This window comes from Eschrichtius robustus, chromosome 13 (genome assembly GCF_028021215.1).
Source record: "Eschrichtius robustus isolate mEscRob2 chromosome 13, mEscRob2.pri, whole genome shotgun sequence".
Taxonomy (NCBI): domain Eukaryota; kingdom Metazoa; phylum Chordata; class Mammalia; order Artiodactyla; family Eschrichtiidae; genus Eschrichtius; species Eschrichtius robustus.
The window spans coordinates 58565033-58585470 of NC_090836.1; the positions used below are offsets into that span (position 1 = coordinate 58565033).

General features: G+C 38.3%; 1 protein-coding gene across 4 annotated transcripts in view; it reads left to right on the forward strand.

Annotated features, from left to right (window-relative positions):
* The window catches only part of RAB3IP (RAB3A interacting protein), a 64540-nt gene that overhangs the window by 12515 nt on the left and 31587 nt on the right, over nucleotides 1-20438 (forward strand). For 2 of the 4 annotated variants that reach the window (XM_068561579.1, XM_068561576.1), the window contains exon 2: nucleotides 19824-20099. In XM_068561579.1, coding sequence (XP_068417680.1) covers nucleotides 19849-20099 — 251 coding nt within the window. In that variant the 5' untranslated portion in view covers nucleotides 19824-19848. Of the gene's footprint in view, nucleotides 1-7662; nucleotides 7820-8358; nucleotides 8577-19823; nucleotides 20100-20438 lie in introns of those variants that run through there. The other 2 variants (XM_068561577.1, XM_068561578.1) reach the window with 2 other exon arrangements.

Here is a 20438-nt window from a genome sequence, read left to right on the forward strand (position 1 = left end):
GAGTGCTTCCAACTCCCTGCCACCACAAATAACCCTGCTGTCTTAACCCATTCGGGTTGCTATAACAAAATACCATAGAATGGGTAGCTCATAAACAGCAGAAATTCATTTCAAAGATCCTCTTCCAAGTTGTACCCTTAACTTTTAAAATTTATGGCTGTACGTTTGGTTAAAATTTTCTTTTGCTTAATGGCAACATTTTTTAATGAGAATTTTAATTTGCCATTTTTTTCCTATTCTCTTCTTTTTTTCTTATGGTACCTTTGTATGCTGGTTCCTTTTTGATTGACTACTCATCTTTGAAGGAAAAGTTTTTCAAAATATGCAACTTACCAAAGATTTATGCTGAGGAGGGGCCTCCCCAACCATGTTCCAGCCCAATAGGAATTCTCCTCATGACACAAAGTTTATGTGGATGAGTTCCTTTAGCTTCTACTTCTAAGAGAAACTGGTGGTTGCAGGGCTGCTCACATTGCAGAGTCCATCTTTTCCATCTTGCCTCAGCAACAGAACGCTTCCTGCATATACGGCATGTCTGAATGATTCCTCTTCCAACTGTGCTTTACCTCCTTCTCTTTCATAATAAATCAAATTGAGAGGAGGCATTGCTGCCAATACACATACTTGATTCCCTTGTTTCAGATGAAGGATTTTTGGTTTTGCCCCTAACTTAAGTCAATTGTTGAAGTGTATTTTGTTGATGTTTTCTGAGATCTGTAGCCATCGACATTTTTTATCAGTCTTCCTGTCCTTCACTGTACCTCTGCACATATTGTAGTTCAGGGTTTCAGGTGTCTCCTGTTTTCAGTGAAAATGGATTTTGCATTTTTGTGTGTCATTATCTTTGCTACTGGGTAATTTCTGAAAGTAGAAGGACTTGTAGAAGATGCTATATTTACTCCACCATTTTAATTCTGGAAGTTTCTCCATAATACATTTTAAAAGTCACTGTTTTATGTATATATTATGTTATCTCAACTAGATGGTAGTTTGGGGACATTTTTGTATCCTTTTACTTTCCTCATATCCTTCACTGTTGATTCTTAAGGTTTAGCATTATAAGAATTGCTTCCGATGTTTGTTAAAAATTTCAGTAATTGGGCCCAGTCCTCAAAGATTCTGATTCATAGGCCTGGGCTAAACAAACACCTCAGGTGATTCTGATGCTGGTGGTACACCAACCGCATTCTGTAGGCGGCCCCTCAATAGTATTAACTGACTGAATTACAAGGGCATTTTCATGAGAACTCTTGGTATATGTAGTAGAAAAGATATTGTTTTTATAAATAAGACTGGCTGAGATAACATATGTAGTGCTAGAGAAGTACTGAGGCAGGGATGTTTTCTTTAGAGAATGGAGAAACATTTTTTTTTCCTACCTCAGAAATACTATGTGATCCATTCAATTGAGTGGTATTTAGCACACTAATTATATGCAATAAATATTGATGAATGGCAACATCAAAATAAGGCATAGTTTAATAGGTAGAAAGTCTCAGACTCCCCAAAAGTGACCCAAGAAATACAAGTTATCTATAGTTTATGTGACCAACCAGGCAAGTACTCCCTTAGGGTCAACTTAACCATATGGTGGATTATCTGTTAATTTGTGGACGTGTTAGATACAGTCTATGTAACTTCGCCCCTCTTCCTCCCCCCAGTATTCTTTGTGGCAGACTGCTAGTTCTCCACTTTTCCTGGGCAGATGAATTTCAATGTAAAAACTACATTTCCCAGCCTTCCTTATAGCCATGTTTGGCCATGTGACCAAGTTCTCATGAACTAATGAGTCCTCCTTTATTTTTCTTCATAGCGTGGCTCATTACCTAACATGTTATTATATATCTATTCCTGTATTGACTGTCTCCTGCACTAGAATGTAAGAGCCATAAAGGCCAGGACATTGTCTTACTCTCTGTCATATTCCCAGCATCTAAATTAGCATTTGGCATGTAAGGGACACTCAGTAAATAAGGGAATGAAGGCATAAAAGAATTACTGCAAAGATATAAGGATTATTAGATATTACAGGACATGTGGCTTCCCAGTATTCCTATAATGAGGATGACTAATAGGCCTCATAAAGGATATACTTTATGGATATACTTTAAAGGATATACTTTATTCTGCTTTGGATTACCAGTTGAGTTTGAATAATCACTCTCCCTGTGTACACTTATTTTCAAATTCATATTTTCAAAGAGAAGGGAATTGACTGGGTTTATCTCATTCAACAGAATGAAGGATCCCTGATGTGGATCCCTGTTGTTGAAGGTTGACCTTCCTCATATCCATTCTAAACACACAGGGTTGCTTTTGGCTCAGGTAACTATACAGGTCCAGTTATAAATGGTCAACACAGCATGGTTGGTTTCTCTTAATTGTATACTGGCATGAGTCACAGCAACCTTATACAGAAAGACCATCTATCCTCACAAGAATGTGGTGAATATTGCTGGCACGCCCAGGCTTTCAAATGTTGCTTCATGGGAAGTTGTTTGCGTCGTATTACATGTGTTTCAAATGTATTTGAAAGCATTTTTTAGATGTCCTGTTCTGAAGTGTCAGAATGATACAATGATAATATACAGACTAGTATTCCAAAGACCTGGGTTCAAGACCAGCACATATTAGCTCTGTGACTTTGAATAAACCACCTCATCTTTCTGAGTCTCAGTTTCCTCATTTGTGAAAACAGGTGATGAGGTGAGATGACTTAAAGGTCTCCTCCAGCTCCAAAATTTTATGACTCTGTAAGTACTTTTAGAGATTTCATAGCATAATTGTGAACATTCCCAACTATATCAAACATCCTCTCTTTGAATGTAGATTTGAGTTTTTGGAACAGATAAAATTTATCAGAACCAAGTCTTTTAATACTATGTATGACAAAGGTAGATGGTACTGCTTTTAAGGCTTGGAATTATCATGCTTGCCTTTATTTCTGTATATTCATTCGCAAGTGGCAGAAAACGCAACACAAATTGGCTTAAGCTAAGAGATAATTACTGGCTTATATAACTAAAAAGTTCAGGGTCTCCAGCTTCAGTCACAGCTTGATCCAGGAAGTGAAATAATGTCCTCAGGACCCACACTTGGTTTTCTTATCTCTCAGTTCTGCCTTCTCCCTGTTAGTTCCATTCTCAGGCATGTTCTCCATTGGGTGGCAAGATCACTGCCAGCAGCCTCAGGCTTACATTTAATCTTCTCAGCAATCCTCATAGAAAGAGAGATTCACTTTTCCCAACAATTTCCCATAAGTCCCAGAATTGATTTTTAACAGCCATGCTTGTGTCATTTGCTTATCATGAATTAATCACAAAGACCAGGAGGATTCTCTGACTGGTTAAGCCTGGGTCACATGCTCACCCCTGAAGTGGTGGGAATTCAGTTCTACTTGAGTCACATGTACTGAACGTGGTAGGAGGGTACTTCCCCAAATAAAATCACTGTGCCCCTGCCATCCCAAGTACATTCTAGGCATTGCCACCATGTTATTCTTCCTAAAGCATTGGTTCGATCATTTCACTCTCTAGCTCAAAATCTTTCAGGAACTCTCTTCTGACTACTGTACCGGATTCCATATTCTTCAGTCTGGCATTTAAATCTTCCACAATCTGGCTCCCACATATTTCCAGGCTTATCTATCTACCTATGCTTGTCCCAGGTGCACTGTTCACCATCATGTTTTCCTTACAATGCTTTTGCTCTATTTGTACGTTCTACCCTATCACCATTTCTCCCATCCTAAGTCTGATATCAGATGATGAGCCAGATACTGCAGGTTGTTTCCAATATCTGTTCTCCCCTTTTTCTTTAGTATTAGAACCATTGATTTCTAGCTGGACACGTGGCCACTCAATAGAGACTACATGTTTCAACATCACTTATAGTTAAGTGTTGACCAATGTGGTGTAAGTGCAGTGATGTACACAACTTCTGCAAGTGTTTTAAAATAGAGGGATGTTCTTTTCTGCCCCTATCACCTTTCTGCTGCCTGGAATAAGGATGTGATGGCTGGAGCTTGAGCAGCCTGCTTGATGGTAGAAGCTGCATCTTCAGGATGGTGAAGCCACAAGATAGAAGGAGCCTGTGTCCATTATGATCAGAGAGCCACCATATCAACCCTGCACTGCCTACACTTACATGAGAGGGATACACTTTATTTTGTTTAAGTTAGTGTTATTTTGAGTTTTTAACTGCAACAGAAACCAATCTTTCCATGAAAATATGTTATTTAGGAAAATTTTCTGGTGGCCAATAACAGGAGTCTATTCAAAGCAGAATGGGGGAATTATTTTAAGGATATAAGGATTGTTTTCAGAACCCATGGGCAGGGATGAAAGAAGACTCAGGAATAGACCGGAACCTGGGACTGAAACATTGTGGGGAAGCTAGGAGGTCTTCTCGTTGTGTCTCATCTCTCCTTCTCTTCCCTCTTACTGCAAATTATTTATGTACCTGGCATAGAGAAGCAGTAAATAAATATTTGTTTAACGGATGGCAATTTGTGTGTCTGTGAAATAAACTGGATCCAAAGCCAATTCTCAAAACATTTCCTTATAAATATGTAGCTTGTTAAAGTGACTCATTTGTAGGGGATCATACATTTTAGAGTCTAAGCCCTTCTGTCAGCCCTTTCTCTCAGCCCTCTGATTTTTTCAGTTGCCTATTCTGACATCAGAAAAAGGGTGTGAAATGCAGAGTTGTGCACAACTGATCTCATGAAAGATACATTAAAGACAACTCTGCTTTGTACAGGAGTTGCAAAAGCAAATATTTATGTGACACAAGCACTGGCCCACAAGTAAGCATTTTGCTAGACAAGGAAATGATAGGTTATTTTTGGTACATTTTTTCCCTAACCAGCTTTTGTTTGTTTGTTTGTTTCATTTTGCATTGTTATTATTTACTGTCTAGGTTCTTGCTTTTACCTAGTTTTTGCCCTTGAGGGTTTCTTATGTTCTTGTCAGCTTATTGATATGTTTGATAAGATGTTTTATATATTTAATCTAGCATTTGGTGGGAGAATCAGCCAATCTCTAGTCTGCCATACTGCTGGACACGAAGCCCAGTGTGCTTTTAAAAAGCGTTTTAAAAAAGTTCATTTGTTTGTAGATACTACCCTGAGTTCTGAAGACCAGGGCCCTAACTCTGGTGGTCCAAGCTCCCGATCTGTAAAGATGAACTACCTTTACACCTACATCAAATTGCTTTTTATAAAAGGCTTATGAGATAATTAATCTGAAGTCAGTTTGAAACCAGAAAGTACCATGTAAACATACAATATTTTCTGAACTTTGAAAATAAAGCAGAGGCAAACGAGCAATAAAAGTTGTAACTAAGGATAACAACCTTAGAATGATTTGTTCAATTTAAAATTTTTAGATATTTGCAGTCCTTTGTTTTCTGGCCCTAGATATGGATGGGAAAGTCTGAAGATTAAAAAAAAATATTATTTTATTTGACATTAATTATATAACTTATATCTTAGTGAAAGAAAAAGAAGGCAAACTTGAGCACACTATAAAATCCATCATCATGTTTTTAAAGTTTGTGGGGAGTCTGTTACTTTAGTGTATGGCTGAGCAATCTAACTTAGGATGCTTACAACACTGTATGCATTTTGCAGGCTGAGATTCTGAGTGTGTAACATTCCGTAATGCATCTTGGTCTCTGTGCTGCAAGGACACTGAAGTCCTACTATAGGTAACTACTCAGATTGCTCTTCTCATTCTCAAACTGTGCTAGCAGGTGAAGTATGTGAGAGGAAACACCTCTAAGTCCATTCCAAAGAGCCTTGTGGATGACAGGTGGACCAACATGGGACTCAGGCACATGGCTATTGCTCACTATTTCCTGTAGATGCACGATATCTTAGGTCCTATGTAGAACACAGCATAGGGCCTGTCCTCTAAACATTTATATACCAAGACAGTGTATCTACATGTATATCATTAATTCATTCTGCATTTTCTGAGCCAGTCCTCCTACATGTCAGGCTTTGTGCCTGTTCTCAAAGAGTTCATAAGGAAATAGACAAAACTACAATTACCGTTCTATGTGATAAGTGCTAGAAAGAGATAAAGTGCTATAAGAGTACAGTAAAGGGCACCTAGCCCACACTGGGGTGGGATAAGGCTGGGTAGCAAGGAACAGGGAAGGGTTCACAATGGAATTGATGCCTGGGCAGAATAATGAAGGATAAGCAAGAATTAGCTAGGCAAGGAAAAGATGGAGGGTCAGGGCATAACAAGAAAAAGGAGTAGCATATGTAAAGACAGCATGTACGAAGGAGTTTGGCAAGACTGGAGAACCCAAGTAGTTTGCTGTATGATGAGTTTATTTATTTCACTTAGTTGTTATTGACACATTTGTTTTCTTCACTATGTTTGAGTGCTTGGATGATGGAGATTGTGTGTAATGGTTTCTCTGTTCCCATGTCTAGCAGTAGGCACGTAGATCGAGCATAAAAAATGTTTGATGAATGAATGACATGGTGTAAGGGAGAATAGTTAGAAGTCCATTAATGAGTAGGGTCATGTCTAGTCCCAGTGAATAACAGATGGGGTAGATTTAAGAATTATTTGCAAAATAGGATGGATAGGACTTGATATATTGGAGATGGAGTATAAAAGAGTAAATAATGACTTTCTAGGTTTCTGTTTTTATTATAGGTGGATGATAATAATGATGTTATTAATAATAGCTAATATTCATTAGGCACTTTGTGTCATGAAGTACACTAAGTATTTCACATATATTAAGCCATTTAATTTCTTAACGACTTAGTTACGTAGGTAATCTTATTATCCCCATTTACTGGGGCTATTAGAGATCAACTAGCCCAAGGTCACTGACACAGCTAGTAGGTGCCAAGCTCAAACCCAGGAATTCTGATTCCTATAGCCATCCACATAACCTACTCTTCTTTACTGCCTCTAATAAATGTGATCAATATACAGAGCGGGGGTCCTACTCAATATATATATCACACAAATTGCATGTAACTCTTTTACTAAACAGAGACACATACTATGATGTGACTGCCTCTTTTGGATCAGATTTTCGGAAGCCTGGTTTGTATTTTCACGTTTCCTCTCTGGAGGACCTAAAGTGGGGTGGAAGTTATCTAAGAGTTGACACAAAAGATGAGAGAAGGCAGGTGCAGAAACGACGTTCTCGAATGCTCTAGCAGCTGCTAGAATGCTGGGATCTAGGTTCTATCAGACTCCCCCTCCTCCCATCCATCCCCCCAGAGACAACAGACACGCACGAGCGCACACACACACACACCCACACACAGACACACACGTTGTAAGGTACATATGCACGCCGAGTGTCAGGTTGGTTCTAGCTGTCCTCAACTCACATCGAAGGTTCATTTTTCGACTCCTGGAGAGCCCAATACACTCGAAGTGAACCCGAGAACCCAGGGCAACAAGGCTTAGCGCCAGCTCGCCCTGTTCCCAAGGAAACCGCCCGCGGAGGCACCTGGGGCCCGCGCCGGGCACCTGCGAAAGCCCCGGCTGTCGCCAGGGGGCGCGGGAGCGCGTCGGCCCCACCGGCCCCACGCCCGCCCCGCCCCCATCCCCGCCTTTCCTCCGCGGGGCCGGACCGCTCCCGGCTCCCAGCCCCGCTCCCGGCGCAGGCGCAGTCCCACGCTCCCTCGGCGGCTCCCCCGGTAGTGCACCCGCCGCGGCTGAGTGCAGCGGCGTCGGCCCGCAGTTCTCCTCCGCTTGTGACTCCTTCGGGGCGCGTTGTGTGCGGTTCTGCACGCGCCCCTGAGCGCCGGCCGCGGCCGCGGTGGGTTGGTCAGGTGAGTGCGGCCGCGGGAGGGAGAGGCCCGGGGCGCGGAGCACCGCCCCCCTCGGTGCCCGCGCGCCCGCCGCCCGCCGCCCGCGAGCCGGCCTGGAGGGGCGGCCGCGGCAGGTGCAGGTGAGGGCGCGGCGCGCGGAGACCCGGCCGACTGTCCTGGCCCAGCTAGCGCGCTCCCCCGCCTGGGCTCGCGGGCTCCGGGACCCCGGCGGAGGCGGCGGCGGGGGCTCGGCGCCTCGGGGCATCTGGGCGCCCCCTGGAGCCGCTGGTGGGCGTCGGGCGGCGGCGGCTCCTCCCCTGTCCCCCGGGCCCCGGCGCGTTACTCATTAACTGCGCGGTCCCGAGCGCTGAGGCTGGGAGCCCGGCGCCCGGTTACCTGTCGGCTGGGCGCGCGCGGCCGGGAGCTGGGGCCCGGGGTTGCGGAGGGGGCTGTGAGGAGAGTTCGCGAACAAGTCTGGAGGCCGGCGCTGGACGGGGCGAGGCAGTAGGCGTGGACCGGGGGTCTTAGGAGACGGCGAGCGGGGCACCGAGGCGAGGCGTAGAGGTCACCCTCGGGAGGTTTCGGCGAAACCTGGTGGGCAAGAGCCAGCACCCGGAATCGCGCCTTAGGAGGCAGCTCAGTTCAGCCTGACTTTTGTTTCGGGGAGTTGAGGCGAGCTGCACAGACGTAATTGTAATTACACAGTCCTTCCAGCGTGGATAACTCGCTCCGACCGCCCGGGGGAAAGGGAGCTTAATGGACTCTGGAAGTGATGGTGGTAGGTGGAATCTGCAGCACGTGAAGAGTTGTCAATTGTTATGGGATTTTAAAAAAATATATCTGTAATGGCTAAAGGGTAAGGTCTTGAAAATTAAGAGCGCTCAGTTAATACTGATTCCGAAGAGGCAGTTTAGTTTCGTGGAAATGTAGCATATTCCGAGGCTACCTGTTTGCTACTCTTCTGTTTCCCCCTCCAACTTATTCCTTGCAGGGTAGGGAAACAGCCATGTAATCTTTTGCCGTGGAATGATTACATAATTGGAGGAGAGGCCGGTAAGAGGATTAAAAACAAAACCGTTCTATTGTAAATCTATTGAGAGACCTGGTTTCTGTTCATTATCCTCATTCGTATTTTGTCGTTCATGCCCTTTTAAAGAAAAAAAAAATGGTGAATGGCACTTCAAGGAGAAAAGAGGCAGAATAGATTTGTAGACCAATCATAGTAAATATTTGATACTGGTAAATATTCCACCACTTTTATGGGGCCTTGTTCTGTTAACATTTGCTATTTATTTACTAGTGCCGTGCATTTTGATAGGACACTTCATGTTTGGACAGATAGGTACCCTAAATATGGTTTATGTGATATAATCCTAAAGCCCTTGTGGAATGTATAGAAATAAACTTAGCAGTTATACAGTTTTACTACAGTAGTGTATGTCTTACTATTAGAAGAAAAGCCTTTTCATTTTTTTCTTTTTCCATTTCAGTAATATTATATATTGGTACATACCTTTGTGAACCAAAGTGGATACATTTAGTATAACTCTTCCTTGTGTGTTTGGCGAACACCTCATCTGTGTTATGGAATACCGCTGACTTTTCACCAGGATGGATATTTGATGTTCAGCTGCTTTGTGAATTTGCTAATTCGTGGAGTTTCTAATTAGATCCAGCTGTACTTTTTGAATTGGTGTAGTTATGCACGTGCTTCCTTTGATGATATTATTTTCCTTTAATTTTCACTAAACCCTCAACCTCTGCAACACACGCATAGACACTCTACAAATAATTTTTTAAATTGAAAGAGTCTTAGAAGACAATCTACATCATCATCTTGTTTTTTGATATGGCAGAACAAAAACTTGTAGGTTACAGTAGTTTCACATGTATTATTGTAGTTAGTTTACCCTTTTCCCCCTCCCTTTCTGAGCAGGACTCGCTGAACCAATTTTAATGAAAAACTGTCTATTTTTAAAGTTTTAGCTCCATTACTTACCGTGCATATGACCTTGAGTAAAGCATTTAACCTCTGAGCTTATTTTCTCCATTTGTAAATGGATGTAGTGTTAGGTTGAACCATATGAATTTGCCAGTATTCAGCTGTTTTCAGTAGGGCTCAACCTAATATGAACTTCATAATGGTGGGATGAGAATTAAATGAGATACTCCATGTGGGAGGTGGAGGAGAGAAACAGATGTTAACGCAACAGTGTGCCATGCATCCTGCTTGTTGCTTCAAGTACCTTGACTCCTCTAGTCCTCAGCACATTCCTGGAGTATAGGTGGTGTTGTTGCATGTTACAAATCAGGAAATTGAGGGTCAGAGAAGTGAAATAACTTGCCTCTGGTTACTTAGTTGTCAGTGGTCCTATAGTTGACTAATGGCAGAGCCAGGATTAAACACTGGGAGTGACTGCCCAAAATGGAACTCCGACCAGTTTTGCTCCTTCCAGTCCTGAACTACACCTTCTGTAAAAGAGCTTTGTGACTATAAGAAGACACATAGATGAAAAGTGTTATTATTATTTGTATTTCTGGTTAAAAAATATCCAAGTTTTCTGATGATGGTGATACCGGCACTGCTGCTACTACTACAGAGTCTAGAGCTTATGGTGTATCAGATGCTGGTGTAAACAGTATGTCAGCTCATTTATTCTCAGAGTGACCTAGGAGTTAGGTAATACTTTATCCCATTTTATAGTTGGGAAGATTGAGGCACTGAGAGGTTATGGAGCTTAAGGTCCTTATGGTGACGGATGCTTAAGGTCAAAGCTAATTAAGTGAGGGCACTAAATTAGGAGTCTGGTAGTTCGTCTTTGATGTCCATGATCTTAACCACTACACTCTACTACTTCTTCATGCATAGGTTGTAATACTGAAGAATTGGTTTTAATTTAGCTTTTATGAGATACTTAATATTGGTGTAATAAGTAATTCTTAATGTATCGCTGGAGATTTTTAAATCAAATATTCATTGAGTATCTACTCTGCAAGTCACAGTGGGAGTTAAAGGAAAGACTATTTAAGGCATCTGGAAGGTAGGCTGTGTAATCATTTCCATATCTTTTGTAAGTTCCTCAAAATTTAGAAAGCACTTTCACATATATATGTTGTTGTTGTAATTTTAATGAGTGCCAGATAAGACACAGTGCTAGAATAGTTGGAGAGTGGGGAGGAAGGAAGGATGAGTTGGTAGAGATACTTGTGTGTTGAGGGAAAGCTTTGAGGATATTCTGAGGGGAGCGTACCTTTTCAAACTAAACCTTTGCCCTGTATAGTGCTAGTCAAGATGTAGTTCAACAAAGCGTAGTCAATTGGTTACTAAATGAATTACCTAAATACACCTGATATCCTAAAATAAAATATCTGAGTTTTTGAAAACTCCTTTCTAGCTAGTTTCTCTTTTTTTTTCTGTACTTCTGTCCTTACCTTTGCCATATAGTACGTATCTTTTTTTTCTTTTATGCTTCCAAAGCATGGAGTATATGCCTTTGTTTTGGTATTTATTTTGATATTTACATTGTGTTTGTAAACGTTTGTTGACAATGAGGTGTCTTTTTCTAGTGTACACATGCTTTGGGGGCAGGGCTTTAATTCATCTTACCCCATTTTATAGCTTTAGCATTGGGCCTGGAACCCAGTAGGTACTGTGCTGTTTGGTGATGGATGGTCAGCGAGAAAAAATGTTAGGATGTGTTGAAATTGACCTAGCAGTAAAAATAGAAATGAGTGTTCAAAGTGGGAATTGAGGGGACTAAGGGAAGGGAGGGGTTACTTACAACAGGTAACATTAACTTGCCATCTCTGTTTCCCTTCTGCTTTCCCTTTCAACGTAAAGTTAAGTGAGGTAGTTTCATAATCTTCAATTGTATATAGAAAAAAGTGAAAAAGTAAAATTGGTTTATCTTAGGATATCAACAACACAAAATTCCATAGCTATAACCATAAGCTAAGATTACTTAGATCAGAGGGAAAAGAATGGAAATTATTGAAATAGTTCAAGTTTGAGAGATTTGTTGCTTATAGTTAACAACTGTAAAGGAGCATGCTGATGATAGCTTAGAACCAATTAAATAAGTGAATTGTCATTTGATGTGTCCAGATAATAGTATTGAGTGTTTGTGGGCATCTGATTGACAGATCAGGATAAAGTATAAAAGAACAACTAAAGTAAGTTAGAAAAACAGTAAGTAAATGTGCATTAATTAATTTCCTGTTGGGAAGAGAATTATATTTGAACACTATACCTCAGAAGGACTTGTTTTCCCCTTCCTTCTCCTTTATCTAGGATAAACAAGGATCCCTTCTGTTTTGTAAGACAGACTCCTTTCTGTGCTCTTGTTATTTTCCCCACCATTTACTCCTTCTTAGATCTTTATAGATATTATACATTTGTATTATGCTTTACAATCTTTAGAACATTTTTACATTGACAGTTAAGCCATTTGATTTTCTCAAATGTAGGCAGGGGAGATAACACCACTGTTATAGATGTTGAAACTGAAGCTCAGAGAAATTAAGTGACTTGCCCAAGTTCACACAGCCAGTTAATAACAGAATCTGAACTAGAAAGAAAGTTTTCTGAAGCTCGTTTGATCAAATGCTCTGGTTTCCCCAAACTTTAGAAATTCAGTTTCATCAATCTTGCTACAGGGTACTTACTGTTTTATCTCTAATTTTTAAAGGTGGCCTGGAGTCACTCACTATCTCTACTCTTCGCTGCTCTGCTATTTATTCCCTCTGTAAAGACTCTTATTGTTTATTTATCCAGTCAATATATACTTCAGTGCCTATTGAATATTTAGTTGACACATATTCTTACATACATAAGATAAAGAGGCTTCCACTTTTAAGAGAAAGAAACCTGGAAAACAATTATTTTTTACGTTTTTGTTCCAAGAATTTGTAATTAAATACAGTGATAGTAACCCAGTAAGTTCTGAGAATTTTCTGAAAACCTTTAATTTTAAGAATCTGCAATAAATAACATCTCTCAATATGTTAGGTTGTACGTTTAAATCCTGTGGAATTAGTAAATGGAAATTAATTTGTGGTCTGTTTTAATAAGAGTGGGAAGATTGTGAGCTTGACAGACCATCTGACTAATATTTCCCTTGGGTTATGAATTAAATTCACACTTATAAACATAGCCTGCTTCCTAAAATGTAAATGTGAAATTTTTTTTTTTTACTACAACCAAAATGTTAGTTTGGAAAACCAACTTTATAATTATAGGGAAAGCTAATGAGAAAATTATTTTTTATATATACACCTTTTTGTTTTGTTTTTTCTTCCTTTATATAGTATTTGAATAAATCTCAAAACTTTCTAATTATTGAGAATTTAAAATACAATAAGTAGATGCAAAAGTATGATGACCCTCAAATTTCCCATCATCTAGCCCATCAGCAACGGTCAGTCCTGCCCCATATACTTCCCTGTATTATTCCCCCTCCTGTACTATTTTGAGCAAATTCCAGGAATTGTATAATTTCATCTGTAAATATTTCAGTATGTATCTCTAAAAGATAAGGGCAGTTAGCTACAATACTATGACACACTTTAAAAAATTAACACTAATTCCTTAGTATCAAATATCCACACTGTTTTTGAGTACATCATAAGGCCACTATAGTAGAATCAGGGTTCTGTTGATTTTTATTTATATGCTATTCCTCCCCTCCCCATCAAGAACTATAAGGGGCTGAATAAGTATTTATTTTAAACCCCAGCAAGGCAGCAAAATAGATAAGGAAATGATGATAGCAAAGAGAATATAGGAAAAAAAATAGAAAGAACACAAAGTAATAGCAAATGCTCATTTCGACAGCAGTGCATTAGAGAAACTTTAGTTTTTTCTTTCTGAAATTAAACAAGCGTTCAGAGATTAAATAGGATTCTTCTATTTGGATTGTTCTCTTCTTACGGTTGGTTGGGTAAGACTGCCTTAGAGATCCTCTGTCTTGATGTAACCTTTATCTGAGTCTTACCCCTGACCTCCAATCAGTTTTACCTTTTAAGTGATTCTCAGATGTAGTGGAGTCAGGTGTTGGAGTCAGATGTACCAGGGCTTGAATCCTAGTTCTGTTGTTTATTGACTGTTTGACCTCGACAAGATTAATCTCTCTGATCCTCAGTTTCTATACCTGTAAAATAGACATAAGAATCATTTCAAAGGGATGCTGTGAGGAATAACAGAATAATGTACATAATGTATATGTGAATATGTCACACATATAGAATGTAATAACATAATGCATATGTGTGTATATGTAGAAATATAAACGAATTGTTCTGAATGTTTTTCATATATATAGATAAATATGCCTCCGTCCCCTCATTTGCAATGCGTGATCTTGGCATTAGATCAGACCTTCATAATCTCTTGCCTAGCCTGTTGCAATAACCTCTTAACCAATTGCCTCTAGTCTCCTCTCTCTAGTTAAAGTCCTCGGGAGTCATTTTTCTAATGACATCACGGTACATCTGTACTTCCTAAAACGTAGATCCGAGCATCTCTTGGATAAACTCCAAGCAGCATTTTCCATGTTAAATGAAGCTTTTAATTATCTGTCGCATATCTGCCTCTCCAGCCTGATTTTCTGTCACTCTTTTTTTTTTTTTTGGTTAATTTCATTAGTGCCAAACCCTTATTCCTTGACTGTCCTGTCGTATTTCCTTGCCCAGCCCACCTACAGACTCTTATTCAGCATTTCAAATCTAACTTGTATTTTATTTCTCCTTGAAACATTCTCTTCCTCCTCTCCCCCCAACCCACAGGGTAATCATTTAGTGGCTCATGATAGGCTATGCACCTTCTTTTTACTCCATTTTCATATCTGTGTTCTCAGAACTTAGTACCAGCATTTGCCCTGAGGAGTTGAAGCTGGCAGACATCTTCCATTCCAACTAGAATAAACATAATTGATAAAAATTATTAAGTACACTTATTTTATACTAAAAATAATATATGTATAAAATATATTTAATAAGTATATAAATCATTAAGTTTTTTTTAGGCTTTCATTAAATGAGTTAATACATGTGAAGTTCTTAACACATAGTTAACTGACACATAGTTAACTTTCAGTAAATATTGACTGCTGTTTTTGCTGTGATAGTTCTGACTTCTGCAAAGAAGAAATAACATGCAATGCATACTAGAAATCAGAAACAAATGGTTTTGATCAACTTTTTTTAAATTGGAAATCAGCTTTATTACTTAAAGCTGAGTAATAATAAAGCCACCCAAGCTGTGTTGGTAATTCACCCATAAGAATTTAATGCTGTCATCCTTTTTACTCATTTTTAGTGATCCTTGACAAGTTTAGTTTATGAATTGGGATAACCTCCGTTTGAAATCAGTTTTTTAAATTACTTATTACTTAACGCAAAGAGTACTACTGCTTAAAAATAGTTTATGTTATTCCTATAAGAACTCTGAATATAAAATAAATCTTAAAGCTTCCGTGTACTATTTGAAAGAGCAAAAGATTTTCAGATTAGTCTGATTGGCAGCTCATTACCAGCTAAGTTAAACATTTTATGGAAATTTCACACGCTTGATAAAGGGACTACATTTAATCTTAAAATAATCTCCTTTTCGGGAGTGACTGTAATTTAAACAGTGTGTTGTAGGTAGAGGCACTGCTCAGAGGTGCTCTACTCTGCGAAATACTACTTGCATTTCTCTTTTAATTCTCACCCTGTGAGGAAGAAAACTGAGCTACAGATTTCCAGATGAGAGAACCTAGGCACACATTGGCCCAGTAACTTGATAGAAGCAGAATTCAGACCTGCTACTCTGAGGTTTGGGTCTTATGTTCCTAGCCTGTGCTCCAGTTTATGCAACATTTGTATTTTCCATAAATACTTTGCTTTCATACCTTAGACATGCCTGGAAAGTCCTTCCAGGGGGTTTATCTTTCTCATTATTTCCTACTCTTCTTTGGGTCTTTTCTTTGGCTTCACTTTTTCTGGGAGTCCTTTCCTTCTGATTTATTTGCCCCTCCTGTGTGGTCTCTTAGTAGCCTTTGCATATTCTATGGCATTTATCACACTATCATTGCCACTGTCAGTGTCTCCTACTATATTGATACTATTTGGGAGCAGAGATGATTTATCTATCCTCTTCTTTCCCCAGAGCCTGGCACATAGTAGACTCGCAGTGAATATTTGTTGAAATAGTTGAGTGTTTATAGGAAAAATAGGGTGGATGTTGCAGGGATGATGGATTTTAATTCAGCTTAAGGAGAAACATTTTTACATGAACCATCTAACAGTGGAAAGGCAAAGCAATTCTAGTGGTAATAGTGTGGTGTGGTGGTGAAGAGCTAGGACTCTGGAGTCCAGCAGACATAGGTTTTATTTATTTATTTATTTTTAAAGTCTTCTATTGAATTTGTTGCAATATTGCTTCTGTTTTATGTTTTGGTTCTTTGGCTGTGAGGCATGTGGGAGCTTAGCTTCTGGACCAGGGATTGAACCTGCACCCCCTGCATTGGAAGGCGAAATCTTAACCACTGGACCGTCAGGGAAGTCCCAGACATAAGTTTTAATACTGGCTACCCTAAGCTGCAGCTTCCTCAACTGTACATGTACTGGAACTATACCTGATATTTAGTAAATGCTCAGTAAATGTTAGCTGTTATTATGAGAGAAACCACCCTATAATCCTTTGTGACTGTGGGGGACTGGTAGTTTGATGGCCCAGCTCCCCATACCCTCCTTCTCCCCCTGGATTATTTTGAAGCAAATCCAGGTAATTTTATTTCATCTATAAATACTTTCGTGTGTATCTCTAAAAGGTAAGATTTTTTTTTTCATGTAACCATAATACCATTATCTCTAAAAATGGACAAAAATTCATAATAATATCAGTAGTATCCAGTGTTCAAGTTCCCTTTATTGTCTTATGATTTTACAGTTGGTTAATTCAAATAAGAATTCAAACAAGGTCCATACATTATATTTCATTATGTCTCTTAAGTCTATAAATTCCCTCTTTTTTTCCACTTTTATTTATTGAAAAAACCAGGTGGTTTATCCTGTAAGAGTTTCCCAAAGTCTAGATTTTGCTGTCTTTGTCCATATGGTATTATTTTTGATATGTTCCTGTAGGCTCTGTATTTCCTATAAACTGATGAAGACGTTATTTTTAGTATGTTCCTCTAGCCTCTTTCCTATAAACTGATAAAGACCTAAAGGCTTGATTGGATTGGGATCTTTTTTTTCTTATTAGGGGGGCAAGAATGCTTCATGGATGGTAGTAGTGTTCATTTCCTGTTTTACCACATAATTCTCATAATGTCTGATTTTCTCCCTTTTTGTGATAATAATGTCATCAGTGAGTTCAGGTACTGTCGTTCTGATCCATTAATTATAAAGTGCCCCAGATTTTACCTTAGGGTTTTAATAGTTATTGATAAGTGTTGCCTAGACTCATTGTTTCATTAGGATTGCAAAGTTATATTTATTAAGTGGGATGCTTTTAAAAGAAGGATTTTTCCTCATAAACTATTTAGTTCTTTAATGTATAGGAAAGTCAGGGTAAATACTGGATTCTTTCCTTTATTTTACCGGTTTTCAAAATAGTGAATTTGTTCCATAGCACTGATCAAAAGGGACCAGTGAGATTTTTTTGTTTTGTCTTATTTTTAGTATAATCATGAACTCATGGGTTTAGAATTATTTTTTGTTCTTTACAGGTATTATCCTTTTTGATGTTCAGATTGTCCCATCTTTGTTTAGTGGGAGTCCTTTTGATACCACTCCAGTAGTCTCTGATAGCTTTCTTGCTTCCTGGTAAAACAAGATGTTGCAAGGTCCTTTTGTACATTACTGCCCCGGGCTTGGAATCAGCCATTTCTCCGAGGAGCCCTTGTTCTTTTTTCCTAGGAAATGGTATTACTCTGGGCACAAGGGGTACTCATTGCTCCTGAGTTGGTTGCTGTTGTTATACCTTTTCAGTGGATAAAGGTAGACATCTTTTTAAATAGAAAAAATTTCCCTCTTATTTCTCTTTTTTTTTTTTTTTTCCCCCTCTTATTTCTGATTCAAATTTAGGACTTCAGAGTTTTAAGTTCCTTGATTTTGTATTTGTATCTCTTTTCTCATAGGTTGAAAATCTTAGTTTTGAATGATATTAATATAATTTGTTTTATCTTTTATAATAGTTTCAGAATAGCAGTATCAACATTACTTACTAATATGATTACTGAAAATAGTGTATGATTTTTTTAACTTCCTTTTGACCTTAGAATATATTCCACTAGGGATATACAGTTTTATTACTATGTTTTAAAATCGTTTGAAATAGTTCTTTTTGATGTTGGTTAAAACTACCATGTCAGTACACAGCTAGATTCATTTGTTTTATTTTTAGATATTCTTTTTTAAAATCTAATTTTGTTTTATCATTTACGTGGTTCCAAGTTCAAATTCAAATCAACAAAGTAGGGTACATTTGGAAAAGTGTAGCTTTTATGCCTGTCTCCTCTTCCTGTTCTCTCCCTTTCCTAAAGGTAACTGTTTTTGTTTTTTTTTTTTAATTAGTTTTTGGTGTATCCTTCCATTTCTAAAATATAAGTACATATGAAAAAGTATATATATAATTATATATATATAAATAAATTTGTATTTTCTCCTTTCTTAGATAAAAAGTAGCTTACTACTTTTACTTGTCTTATTTTCAATGCTTTTTTTTTTGTTGAGTATGAGAGAGTACAGTTTTTCAGTTTAATGAATGAGGTTTTTTTTTTCTGTATTTTATGATGAAATTATATGGTATATTGGTACTTGTGTTTGGGAATTTTTCGAAGTTCTGGGAAAGTATTAGTCACGATTATCAAAGTACTATTGTAGGAAAGAAAAAAATTGGGAAGAGAGATTGGATTCAGATCGTAGAAGACCTTGATTTTCTGGATAACAAGTTTGGAATTTGTTCTGTAGACAGTGGGAAATCAGTAAAGGTTTATAAGATTTCTTTATATTTTTCAAGTGAAAAACTTGAGTGGTATACTTTTTAGTTTTCATGTACATTTTTTATATAATTGTGTAGTTGCATGAAATATTTTTTACTGATGGAGAAACTGAAGCATACGTGTTATTATTAACAGCTGACTGATAACAGATGTTTATTTGTACTCTGTGCCAGTTACATAGTACACTACTAAATACTTTATGTGGATTGTCTGCCTTAATCCTCACAGCAACCTGGAGAAGGGAGGGAATATTATTATTCCCATTCTCATCCCATTAGAGGAGAAATTTAAGGCTTAGAGAAATGTAATGCATTATCCTGGATTGGATCTTGGGCCTATCCAGAACGTTATTAGGATAATCAGTGAACTTTGATTGGGGTCAGTTGTTTAGATGGTAATAGTGATCAGTGTTAACATCCTGATTTTGGTGATGGTTTACTTAGGATATATACACTGAGATATTAAGGGGTAATGGGCATCATGCTTAAAACCTATTCTCAAATGGTTTGAAAATGTTAACAGTTTCATAATCTGGGTGAAATATATACGGGAGCTCTGTAACTCTTATGTAAATTTGAAATTATTTCAGAATAAAAGAAAAATACACTGACTCATCTGAAGTCAGAGCCAGTATGAGGCAGAACAGAACAGTTAGTTGAACTAATAAGCACATGTGTCTCTATCTTTACTGCCTCTTCTCCTTATTCTAACCAAAGTCACATATGATAGCAAAGTTAAAAATACCAAGCAAATTTTTATTCATTCCTCATTGTTAAATATTTATTAATTAATCATTGTAACAGTGTTAGCCATCACTTTCAAGTTTATTCTGAATCAGATTGTTTGCCTTTTGTAGTGTTTATAGTCTGAGATCACTTAATAAATTTTAAATGATTGTAGTTTCTTTCCTTTGCTGTCTCTTTTCATTGTAAGTTTATAGTTTATAATGGACTGTTAAACACATTTTATAAATATACATCTTAATTTAATTTTAAATGTCACTATCTCAAAATAATTTCCTGCTTTTTGTTTTAACATAGGTTATCCTATGATGAGGCATTTGCTATGGCTAATGACCCCTTGGAAGGCTTCCATGAAGTAAACCTTGCTTCACCTACTTCTCCAGACCTTCTTGGTGTGTATGAACCGGGAACTCAAGAGCAGACTACCTCACCAAGTGTCATCTACCGGCCACATCCTTCAGCTTTATGCTCCGCCCCTATCCAGGCTAATGCCTTAGATGTTTCCGACCTTCCTACACAACCTGTGTATTCATCCCCCAGACGTTTAAATTGTGCAGAAATATCTAGTGTCAGGTAGGAGATCATCAAAATGCTTGTTTTAGAGTATTGTATTAAACAAACGAAGTTTGCTTGGTTAACTTATTTTAAGTTTTATTGTTTTAGAAAATTTGAATAATATAAGGTGGTTCATGAAGAGCAATACATGTTAATCCTCAAGACCAGGGGTCACAAACTTTTTATGTAAAGGGCCAAATAGTAAATATTTTAGGCTTTGTGGGCTACACAGTCTCTGTTGCAACTGTTGGACTCTGCTGTTAAAGTGTGAAAGCAGCCGTAGACAGTATGTAAATGAATAAGCTCCAATAAGACTTTATATATAGACACTGAATTTTGAATTTTATATAATTTTCT